A 12897-nucleotide genomic window follows, 5' to 3' on the forward strand; every position below is an offset into this window, starting at 1 on the left:
AGGGCAGTAACAAGAAATGAAGTGGTGATTTGTGCTATTCCATGTGTAAACCATGACAATACTGTGTCGAAATGAAAGAAGTCCAACACAACACAACACATATCGTAAGATTCCACTTATAGCAAAGTCTTAGATAAGCCACTTTATAATTACAGGTAGTTGTCTAGAGTCTGTGGGGAATGGAGAAGTGATAGCGGGTGACTACAAATAGTGCAGTATTTTTCTTTTGGTAGTTTTAATAATGCTAGTAAGACCATGTATGTGAAATCTTTGGAAATGTTTGTTTTTCTTGGGAACCTGTTTAAGGGTGAAGTTTCTTACAAGTGTGATTCTAACATTATAAGTTATTTTTTTGTAGAATACATGATTTTATATGTGAGAGTTCCCATTTTATAACCAGCAACACACACACACACACACACACACACACACACACACACACACACACACACACACACAGAGATAGTTAGTTAGTTAGTTAGTCAGTCAGTCTGAATTTGAGACAGGACCTCATTTTGTACCTAGACTGGCTTTTAGCTTGCAGTGTATTTCAGGCTGGCCTTGACTTGCAATCCTACCTGAGCCTTCTGAGTAATAGGATTATAGGCATGAGCCACGTTATCCAGCTTATTTATGTTTAGCCATTTTTATTCATGTGATATGGTATTTCACACTGGTATAAATTTGTATTTTTAAACAAATTGCGTCATTGATCCTATTTTGTGTGCTCTTAGCTTTGATGTTTTTCAAGACACTTTTGTTGGTTAACATATTTTGAATAGATCATCTCTACTGTATTCTAGCCTCCCAGGATAGTGACAAACCTTGTAGTCTTGATTTTACTAAGAATTTTTTTTAACATGATGCTTTTTTATTTTAAATTTTGAGGCAAGGTTTTGGCATTCCAGCCTGGTCTAGAACTCACTATGTAGTCTAGGCTGGCCTGGACTTGCAGTGGTCTTCTTGTCTTAGCCTCTTGAGTGATAGGATTGCAGGTGTTTAACATAAGTTGTTTATCTCTTCTTGCATTCAGAATTTTCTCTTAGTATTTGACTTTCATAGGTTTGGCTATGATGTATGTAGGTGGGTGATTTCTCATTTTTTTTCTCTGAGTTTGTTGAAGAGCTTCTTAATTGATATTTCATGAGTAACATTTTATGAAAAGTGGAGCGTTGTTTGCCATTGTCTTTTTTTTTCAGATAACTTTCTGCACATTTTCCCTCTTATCCTCTTTTAGGACTTGTGTTACACATAGATCATTGCTTTAATGGTTTCCCATGAGCCTTTGAGACTCCATTTCTTTTTCTTTATGTACTTTACTTTTTCAGTTGTGGATAATCTCTACTGATTTGTCAAGAATGCCAGTTCTTCTGTTTGCCAATTGAAATACATTCTTTGAGTGAACCTTCAAGTTCAGTTATCAGCTATACAATTTGTACTTTTACCATTTCTGTACCTTTATCGATGTCCTCTATTTTGTAGAGCATAACTATCTTTTGTATATTTTGTCTTTTGAATTAATAGATTTTATTTGAGCAGTTTTGGTCATATAAGAAAAATTAAACAGAAACTAGTCTCCTTGTACTGCTGTCTGCTTTCTCCTCTGACAATGATTTCTCTTATTACTAACATCTTATGTTGTTTTGGTAAATCAGTTAATAATTGATAAGCCAGTACTAAAATATGTTACTATTAAATGACGTCCATACTTTACAGTGAGTTTTGTTGAATTCACACTATAATGTTGCAGTCATCACAGAATCACACAGAAGAGTATCATTGCTATAAAACATCCCTTGTGCTTTTTACATTTAAAACTCCTTGCCAATTTCTGGAAGCTATTTATCTTTTTATTGTCTCTATAATTTTGTATTTTCTAAAATAATATGAATCGAAGCATATCAAATGTAGCCTTTCAAATTGACTTCTTTCACTTAGAAAGATGAATTTGTCTTTTCTCAATACTTTAATTTGGTATCAGATCTATTTTAGTACTAAAACATCCCCCATTTTTAGTTGTACCACAGTATTTATCCTTTCACTCCCTAAAGGACATTTGGCTGCTTCCAGCTTGGGGCAATTAATGAGTAAAGTTACTATAAGCATTCACATGTGTGTTTTTTGTGTAGATGTGAGTTTTTAACACATTTGGGTATATGAGTAGGAGTGTCACTACTGAACTGTGTGTTAAAACTGTGTTACTTTTGTAAGAACTGCCAAACCATCTTACAAAGTAGCTATACCTTTTTTTTTAAACCAGAAATGAGTAAGAGTTCTTGCTTCACATCCTCACAGTCACTTGGTATTGTCAGTGTTTTGATTTTAGTAGCTATGGATTGGTTTTTAAAATGCATGTATTTAATGATATGTGATGTTGAATATTTTTGTATATTTATTTTGTTTAGCTCATTGTATCTTTTGCCTACTATTTATTGGATCATTATTTTATTTTCCTCTGGTGTCCTCTCAGTTCCTTTGATTCAAGCTACAAATAGTCCATTTAAAAATTATTTGCCCTCTTATGAATCCTTGTAAATACTTCCTGATTTTCATTAAGCCAATGCCGTAGTCTGACTCTTTTTTCTTTATCCTCCTAGACAGACTAGCCTTTTCTAATGTTTAAACAGAAGGAGTTGTTAACATATTCTTAGTTAAAAGGTCTAGGATGCACCAACTTAATCTTTATGATATCTTGCCACAAGGATCTTTAGTTGTGCCCTTGGGTTTTACTGCTGTATTAATAGTGGCTCTGGCTTTTATCTTTGCCTTAGAAACCAGATCTTGTTTTGAGAATTGTCTTATCAAGTATGGAAACTGAGAATGAATCAATACATTTCTAAAGCCAGCAGATTATAGCTCATTTGTGTTTAATAGTTCATTCCCTAGTTTGAACCCATGCTATGTGGTCCCCAAAGCTGGTCCCTGAGGGTTGGTGATCTGACTGTTTATCCTGCAAGCGTGAGATCCTGGATTTATTCCCTACATGCCAATAAATTAAGCAAATAAACTTGTACTCTTGCCAACAGGCCTGTTACTTCTTTGTACAGTAGAGCAAATCCATATTTCATAAAATCTCAAAGGAAAGGTGGGATTTAAACAGGAAGAGAATAAATGTCAATGCTTCCACTTGAGTCAGGGGTAGAAATGGAGAGAAATGCAAGGTATATTAGCAGACAGCTGAGCCACCATGAACACAGTGTGATTCTATTCCTCTTCCCTTTGCTTTCTTATTAAAACATTGAATTCCTAGTTTCCATTTTCTAGTGTTCATTTTTACATCCCTTTCCCAGTGCAAATACTACATTCCAATCTTCTGTTATTTGGTTCATGTGGGTTGTCTTTCTTTAGAATACCCTTCACCTTGCCTACCAGTACACTGACTTACCTCTCAAGGCATAAAATGAACACCACCTTCTCTGTAAGATGTGTGCACACTCTCACACTCACACACACGTGTGCAGAACAAATGCATGTGCAGTTCAAAGCCAAAGTACTCATGTGGAGGTCAGAGGACAACTTTGGTGTGTCTGTGTCTGCCTGTAATCTAGCTGAGGCTACACAAACAAATTATTGCTTACAGTTTTGCATAGGCCCTGGAGATCTGAAGTCAGATTTTCATGCTTGTACAGCAAGAACTTTTTTATATAAATTTATTTATTTTACATCCCGACCATCGCTTCCCCTTCCTCCTCTCCTTACACTCCCTCCCCCCTCCTCCCCTCTCCGCTCTCCCCCATCCACCCCTCCTCTATAGAAAGGGTCAGGCCTCCTATGGGCTTCAGCAAAGCATGGCCTATCAAGCTACCATAAGACCAAGTACTTCCCCTTGTATTAAGGTTGGGCAAGGCAATCCAGCATGAGGATTATGTTCCCAAGAACCAGTCAAAGCACCTGGGACAGACCCTGCTCCCATTGTTAGGAGCCTCACATATAGACCAAGCTACACAACTGTCACATATATGCAGAGGGTCTAGGTCTGTCCCATGCAGGCTCCCTGGTTATTGATTCAGACTCCATTGAGTTCCCATGAGTCAGGTTAGTGGTTTCTGTGGGTTTTCCTGCAATATTCCTGATTCCCCCTGTTTGCTATAATCTCTCCTCCCTCTCCTCAGCAGGACTTCAGGAACTCTGCCTAATGTTTTGCCTTGGGTCTCTGAATCTGCCTCCACTAGTCACTGGATGAAATCTCTCCAATGACAACTGAGGTAGTCACTAACCCGATCACAGGAGATTGCCAGTTCAGGCTATAGCAAGAACTTTTGCACACTGAGTCATCACATACCCAGCCCTATGAGGTGTTTTTTAAAGACACACCCGTAAGTCTTCCTTAATACGTAGGGTATGCTATCATAAATTAATACTACTCCCAAATCTTGGGGTCTTAACATTACAAGCATTTATTTCTTAGGTCACAGCTGAATGAGAGTTGACTAGGGTAATGCCAGCAAGCTTCACTCCATAAAGTTTGTGTGGGGTCCCAGGTTCCCAATGGCTTCACCACCTTCTAGTATGGAGATTGGCAACCTGTAACCTGTTGTGGTAAATAAAGTTTTGAGACATAGCCATACTATTCAATTATATTTTGTCAATGAGTGCTTTAATACCACAATGGGAAAATTGATTAGGGACTTTATGGTCCATGAAACTTAAAATATTTGTCTCTGACCTTTGCTTAAAACTTTTGTTGATCCCTCATCTGAGGTTCTCTGGGCCTGTGAAGAGAGAATCTGGGTCCTTTATTAAATGGAATTTCTTCAACTCCTTGGATGTGTTGATAATATCTGCTTTATAATCTTTTATATGAAATCTAACAAATAGTCACCCTCAGGAACATTTTCTGTTGGCTACTTTTTTTAAGTTCTTGATTTTATTTTTAAGCCTACTTTCCCAAGATCAACTTCTGAGTTAGCAGAATTAAGCAATCATCCCATTATGGGTTAGATTTCCTTAAGTGCCTTGAACTTTTAAGTCTTCCATCTTTTTTGTTTGTTTGTTTTTTGGTTTTTGTTTTTCAAGACAGGATTTCCCTGTGTAGCTTCGTGCTTTTCCTGGAACTTACTTGGTAGCCCAGGCTGGCCTCGAACTTGCAGAGATCTGCCTGCCTCTGCCTCCCGAGTGCTGGGATTAAAGGTGTGTGCCACCACCGCCTGGCCAAGTCTTCTACCTTTTATTCCAGGAAATATTTTGTGTGAAGATGTTACTCAAACATAAGTTTATAAATCACGAATCTTTTCATTTCCCACTTTCAAAGACAGCTGGAGTTGAATAACTAAGACCTTTTTCTATCACATTTATTTCTTTGAGCAGCTCAGAGGGGTGCATATGTGTAGATACTTCTAAATACTCAAGAATATGTCTAAGCCTTTCAAAGTTCCAGATGGTTATCTGGTTATCCATATCTTTCTTTCGAGTTTCTAGCCACCCCTTTTTTGCCCCAAATGAAATCACAGAGTTAAACACCTGTGATATTAGAAGCAGGTCACTGGGGTTTTCTTTAATGCCCTGGAAACAGAGCTCTTTTTCAGAGCTGAGCTGTGAATCAAATCAAATAACACCTTAGAAGTGGAGATTTGCCAGGAGCTGCCAGTTTGATCAAACATTGACTGTGCTGAGGATAAGGTGTCACTTAGGGGAAAATCCAGAAGATCCACTGACTGCCTTACTGCTGGCTTTTTTTCATGGCTACTGAGTTAGGGCAGGAACAGCCTCAAGTTAAAGCCGCTCAGGCTCTGGTGTTCTTACTAAGGCTCATGAGGGGTTCTGATGCTTCCTTGCTCTCCCCATCCTTTTCTGTATATGCTGGGGATGAACCCAGGTTCTTAAGCTTGCTGGGCAGTCACTCTTCCATGAGATATAACTTCAGCCTGCATTAGTTTTCCTTGAATACATTCTTTCAAGTCATTCTTTACCTTTGGTTAACTGGGGGCGTTCTGAAATGGTTTGTGTTTGATAGTATTTTGTTGCCTTTGTTGAGGAATGGGCCCATTGAGATTCTGAGTTTGTTGTTTCCAAGATCACTTTGTTGACAGCCTTAATTTTGATAAGGAAATAATGCTTCTGAGACATTTCCTTAATATTTAATATATCCATAGATTGTGGCTTATGAATGTCAAACAGAAAATTAACACATTTTCCTTTGTTTTTTGTTTTGTTTTTCAAGACAAGGTTTCTCTGTATAGCAGCTCTGGCTGTCCTGGAACTTGCTCTGTAGACCACACTGGCCTCAAACTCACAGAGATTCAACTGCCTCTGCCTCCCGATAGCTGAGATTAAAGGCGTGTGCCACCACAGCCCAGCAATACATTTTTCTTAATGAAAGTTGTGAGCATACAATGAGGACAGTCACCTTCTGACTTTCTTTTCCAGATTGCTATTAGTTCTGACTCTACAGGCCCACCTGATAATTTGGGGGAGCAACCTTTGACATGTCAAAAGGAATGCAGCAAAACTGTGAACACTGAAGCTTTAATGACAGTATTTCACCCTCAAAATTTGGAGAATCTTGATTCTAAAATGGTAAGAAAACAAAATAATTAAATCTATGGATTAGAGCAGTCAATGGAAAAAGAACTTTTAGAACATACTAGATCAGTGGTTCTCAGCCTTCCTAATGCTGTGACCCTTTAATATAGTTCTTTATGTTGTGGTAACCCCCAACCATAAAATTATTTCTGTTGCTGCTTTGTAATTCTAAGTTTGCTATTGTTATGAATTGTAAGTATCTGTGTTTTCTAATGGACTTAGACAACCCCTGTAAAAAGGTTACTTGATCCCCACCTCCCAAAGGGGTTGTAGCTCACAGGTTGGGAACCACAGGTTGGATGGTATCAGAACAGAAAGCTTTACTTTTGAGGTTTGAAGTATGCCTAGTTTGGTTCCACAACACTCAGACTATTATCAATAGTGAAGAGAAAAGAGGAATGTTGGCTATTGAGTCTTAGTCACATGGGTTTCTAATAATCTCTACCAAACTCAATTTGATTTTGAAAGAATGATGGTTCAAAGCTTTTACCTCCCATGTGTTAGGCTTTTGCAATTTTAGGAGTTTGCATGCATTTAAGATTTTTTTATGTTAAGAATTCAGTACTTTACTATGTGAATATGATTTTTGATTTTCTAAATGTTTGCTCTGCATATATGATTTCAAGGTAAACAGAATGAGCAAGTTATCTTAAAGAAATTCATTTTTCACTATTCACTTGCCCTGATTTTTCTGTTACAGTTGAAAGAAAAGATGAAGGAACAATCTTGGAACATCTTATTTTCTGAATGTGGGCGTGGTGTTAGCATGTTCCGGACAAAAAAGACCCGAGATCTCGTTGTAAGAGGGATTCCAGAGACTTTGAGAGGAGAGCTCTGGATGCTTTTCTCAGGTATTACAATTATTTGATTCATTCATTTAGTAGACATTAAGTATGCTGCTTCTAGGAGTTATGCTCTAAGCACAAAGATGGCTAGGATGTGAGTTCAGACAAGTCAAAGAGAAAAAAAACTGTATTTACATGTGCTTACCTAAATATCTACATATATACTATCTTACAAGATTAATTATTAGGCAAGATATGTATAATTGGGGATATAGGGTTCATATCTGTAGCATCAAGGGAAAATTAAAAGAAAAAACTTCATGAAAATGTTATCCTGATAAATAATTACTTCTGTGGATAGTCTTTCTGTACACTGTGAATATGTGTTGTTCTCATTGGTTGATAGCTGTTTGGACAGAAGTGAGGCAGAATAAGGTTAGGTGGTACATTCAAACTGAAGATGGAGATGAAGAAGGGTGGAGTCAGGGCAGATGCCAGCCCACCATCCAAGGAGCAACAAAATTCTAGCAAACAAGTAACGCCATGGCCACGTGGCAACATATAGATTAATAGAAATGGATTAATTTAAGATGAAAGCTAGCTAGTAAGACACCTGAGCCATAGGCCATACAGTTTGTAACTAATATAATCCTCTGTGTGTTTACTTGGGACTGAGCTGCTGTGGGACTGGGCAGGACACAGGAAAACTTCCATCTACAAATGACTTGATGTAGTAGACTCATGTATTGCTCCCCTTTTCCCTCATTTTCTTTCTTTTTTGTGTGTGTTCAGACGTTATTTGAGCGTAAAGCTAAACCTCAAGGTAATAAAATGCAAATATGCCACTATATAAAAAATCTTCACTTTATTATATTTTTCATTTTATATGTGAATGCAATTGTTCTTGCAGGTGCTGTTAATGACATGGCTACCAATCCTGGCTATTATGCTGAAGTGGTTGAGCAATCCTTAGGGACCTGCAACTTGGCTACTGAAGAAATTGAACGTGACTTACGTCGCTCTCTACCTGAACACCCAGCATTTCAGAGTGATACTGGCATATCTGCTCTGAGGCGCGTACTGACAGCTTATGCATATAGGAATCCCAAAATAGGATACTGCCAGGTATAACTTCACTGTGATCTCAAATATTATGTGCATATTCAAATGATATTATCAAATTCAACTCTAGAATTTCAGGACATATGATAATGAGAGGAGATATTATTAAAGTAAGTAGGATGAGAGTGGGAACATTTTAAAGTGTTGATATCTCACTATTTTCTTTTTTAAAGGTTTATTTTTATTTATGAGTATGTGTGTATCTCTGTGTGGGTATTTGCCACATGTGTGCATGTGCCCTTGGAGGCCAGAAGAGGGCATTGGATCTTCTGGAGCTGGAGCCACAGACAGCTGTATGCTGCCCAACGTGGGCACTGAGAGCTGAACTCAGGTCCTCTGAAGAGCACCAAGAGTTCCTAACCACATTTTTTCATAACAATTGGATTATTGTTCTGTAAAAGACACTTTGTCATGTGCTATATAAAGATATATCAGATAAAGATCTTGTCAGCAAAAATATATAGATCAGGTCTGAGGAGGTGTATCTAAGTGGGTAACGTGCTTGTAGTACAAACATGAAGACCTGAGTTTGACTCTCTAGCATCAATGTAAAGAAAAAAAAATCAAGGTATGGTAGTGTGTGTCTGTAACTGTAGTGCTGGGGAGAGGTGGAAACAAGTGGATCCTGGGGGCTTGCTCTCCATCCAGTCTAGTTGAAATGTCAAGCTTTGGGTTCATCAAAAAAAAAAAAAAAGTAAAAGTGTCTCAAAAATAAATAAAGTGGAATAATGATTGAGGATGAACTCCCAACATTGATCTTTGGCCCTCACGTGCAGCAGGAGAGTACACCCATACACTCGTGCATATGCATACAATAGCTAGATAGTTAAATAAATATTCATTGGGAAATTGAAAATCAAGGGAGACAAACTGAATGCAAAGTGAGGTCAGGATTTGTAATAAACTATTTTCATCTGGGAGTATCAGAGAGGGCTTCATGAAAGAGCTACATAGCTTTTGCAGGTAATGGCAGTGTGTGAATTTTGGACATATAGAAATGGAATTAAAGAACTTTCTAAATGAAAGGATTGGTGCAGCCTAATACAAATAGAGGTAAGTAAAGAATATGTGTAAGGTCATGTACTATTTAATAAAGGGGGGAATGAATAAAGCAGTAAATATTTGGAGAAAACACTGGGTAGTTTGGGGTTGGTTAGGGATTTAAATTTTATTTTATAGACAATCGAGGAGTCCTTGGTAAAAATCCTTTAGGGGTGCACTGTGTTAATTAGGTAGTCGACTGCTATCAGACACAAAGAGATAGTAACTGAAATATAGAATATTATTTACTAAAGGAGTAAACAGAAACAATTATTTAGGTCAGTAGACAGTTCTCTTTTGTGAGATTATTAAGAGGCTTCGGCTATAGGTTGAAAATATACTGTCATCTTAGAAATAAAACTAAGATTTTGATAGCCATTACCTGGAATCTGCAGAACAACTTGGGGAGTATTAAATATAAACAATATTAAATCTTTCAAACTATGAACACAGGGTGTTTCCTTCATTATTTAGTAGGTCTCTGGTTTATTCTTCTGAAAAGATATTAGATAGCTTTCAATGTAAAATCTTAAAACTTCTTTTGATGATAATTTTATTTCTAAGTATTTTTATCCTTTTGAAATTATAGTAAATGGATTTTGTCTCTATTATTTCTTGCTAGCATATTAAAATACAATTCATTTTTTATATACCAATCTTGTCTCCTTTAGCCGTGCTGAAGTTATGCTGATTCTAGAATATCATTTGTAGATTTCTTTCATGTTTCAATATATGTGTTGTAGTTAGGATTTCTGTTGCTGTAAAGAGACACTATGACCACAGCAACACTTCTACAGGAAAAACATTTACTGGGGTGGCTTACCTTTTCAGAGGTTCAGTCCATTGTTATCATGGTAGGACATGGAAGCATGCAGGCAGACATGATGCTTGCCACATCTTAATCTGAAGGCAACAAGAAATGGTCTGAGACAATGGGTGGTATCTTGAGCATAGATGAGACCTCAAAGCCTGCCTCCACAGTGACACACTTCCTCCAACAAGACCACACCTCCTCCAACAAGGCCACACCTCCTAACAGTGCCACTGCCTTTGGGGGCCGTTTTCTTTCAAACCACCACAATATGAAATCATGGAACCTGCATAATGACATTTTTCTCTATTCCAATCTGAATACTGTTCTTCCTTTTTTCTTGCCTAAGTGGATAACCTTTGATATAATGCTAAATGGATTGTGAATACTATTATTTCCCTTTTTGAGATGGCATCTCATTATTGTCCCTGCTTGTCTAGTTCTCCCAGACTTCAATGATCTTCTCACTCCTTCCTTTTGAGCAACTGGGACTTGTTGCAAGTGTATCCCAGCACACCTGGCTTTATAGGTTTATTGAAAATGAATATTCTAGTCTTGTTATTTATCTTAGAGAGAGCCAGTCTTTTGTCATATAATATGTACTTAACTGTGAAGGGTTTTGTGTAGATTATCAGGTTGAAGAATTCCTTTTATATTCTTAGTTTCTGAAAGTTACCTTATAATTATGAGAAAGGGTATAGATGCTGAGTTCTGTGAAACATGTCTAACACTTAGAGGACAGGGCAGAGGATTTTGAATATAAATTTAGCCTGGGCTACATACTGAGACTCTGTCTCTAAAAAAACAAAGCGGGAAAGAGGAGTATTAGATTTTTAATATTTTGATATTTTAATTTAATGGCAACATTTCTCCCTTCCTTTTCCTCTCTCTAAAACTTCTCTCATAAACCCCTTCCTGCTCTCCTTCAAATTCATGGCCTCTTTTTTCACTACTTGTCATTGCATGGATGTGTGTGTGTGTGTGTACGTACATATATATCCCTAAATATAACCTGTTCAGTCCATATAATGTTACTCCCATGTGTTTTTGGGGCTGACCATTTGGTACTTGAGAACTATTGGTGTGCTCTTCCAGTTTCCTCAGTTGCCTGTAGTTCTTTGTATAAGGCTGAGGCCTCATGAAATTTTGTAAAACAATTTTTTTCCTTTGTGTCCACTGACATTATTATGTGTTTTTTGTTAAAATGACATATTTCATTGATTGGTTTAAATATTTTTTCACTACTCTTGCATTTCTAGGATAAATCCCAGTATATATTTTTGTATACTCTCAAGTTTGGTCTCTTATTGTCTTGTTGAGGATTTTACATTCATATTCATGAAATACGTTGCTATGTAATTAGTTGTCTCATAATATCTCTGTCTAATTTTGGTGTCAGTATTTCTTAGAATGAGTTAGATTATGTTTCTTGCTCTTAGTTTTTACATGGTTTGTGAAGGACTGTTTTTTTTTTTTTTTTTTTTTTTTTTGGTTTTTCAAGACAGGGTTTCTCTGTGTAGCTTTGCACCTTTATCCTGGAACTCACTCTATAGACCAGGCTGACCTCAAACTCACAAAGATCCGCCTGCCTCTGCCTCCCAAGTGCTGGGATTAAAGGCATGCGCCACCACCGCCCGGCTACCTTACTTCTTTAAATGTTTAGTAGAACATGCCAATAAAGCCAGCTGCTCTTCACTGTCTTTGTAGGAAGGGTTTCCATTGCTATTTCAATCTCTTATTGTATCTCCATTTTCCCTTTTCTTTCCTCTAGAACTGGTTTTAGTAGTTGGTATTTTTTAAAGAAATTGCCTATTTTATCTAATTTGTTAACATACAGTTGTTTACTACATTCTTTCTATTTCTGTAATATTATTTGTATGCTACTTTTCAGATGGTAGTAACTGGAGTTCACCCTCTCTTTTTTATCTTTTTGCTTTGGTTACCTAAAAATATATAGTTTTAAAGAATATTGTTTTTAAAATATTTTGGTGAGCCTAACTTATTTGATGAAATTACTTTTTAATATATATTTTCATTAATCCTTTGAGAATTTTGTACAACATGCTTTAATCACATTTATCACCCCTTCCCCCTTCCCCAACTCTTCCCAGATTCACCCTCTTTCCCTTCCTGCCCAGCCTTGTGTTCTTTTCCTTCCCCTGCCCAATCAAGGCCAATTAGTGTTGCTTAAACATTCTTGTATGTGTGGCCTTCTACTGGAGCACGGTAGACATCAAGGGCTGCATTCATAAAGAAAACTAACCCTTCCTCTCCAAGCAGCTAAGAATTGCCAGGAGCTCCTCAAAGAGGGTTGGAATTTTGGGCCCAACTATCCTCTCCATGCTGGGATTTGCTCTGCTTAAAGCTTGCATAGGTCTTGAATATACTGTCACAACCAATTTGAGTTCATATTTTCAGATGCCCTGCTGTATCCAGAGGACACTGTTTCCTTGAAGTCATCCACCACCTCTGCCTCTTACCCTTGTTCTGCCCCCCCCACTTCTGCAATGATCCTTGAGCTTTTGGAGAAGGTGGTGCAATACATGTTTCAGTTATACCTGAACATCCTATATAATTTTATTCTCTTCACTTTGGCTAGTTGTGGCTTTCTGTGTT

General features: G+C 37.3%; 1 protein-coding gene across 3 annotated transcripts in view; it reads left to right on the plus strand.

Moving 5' to 3' along the window:
- Positions 1-12897, plus strand: part of Tbc1d8b (TBC1 domain family member 8B) — an 81604-nt gene that overhangs the window by 38993 nt on the left and 29714 nt on the right. For all 3 annotated transcript variants that reach the window (XM_036175239.1, XM_036175240.1, XM_036175241.1), the window contains 3 exons: positions 6367-6516; positions 7223-7373; positions 8218-8432. In XM_036175239.1, coding sequence (XP_036031132.1) covers positions 6367-6516; positions 7223-7373; positions 8218-8432 — 516 coding nt within the window. The remainder of the gene's footprint in view (positions 1-6366; positions 6517-7222; positions 7374-8217; positions 8433-12897) is intronic.

The sequence above is a fragment of the Onychomys torridus genome, chromosome X (genome assembly GCF_903995425.1).
Source record: "Onychomys torridus chromosome X, mOncTor1.1, whole genome shotgun sequence".
In the NCBI taxonomy this organism is placed as follows: domain Eukaryota; kingdom Metazoa; phylum Chordata; class Mammalia; order Rodentia; family Cricetidae; genus Onychomys; species Onychomys torridus.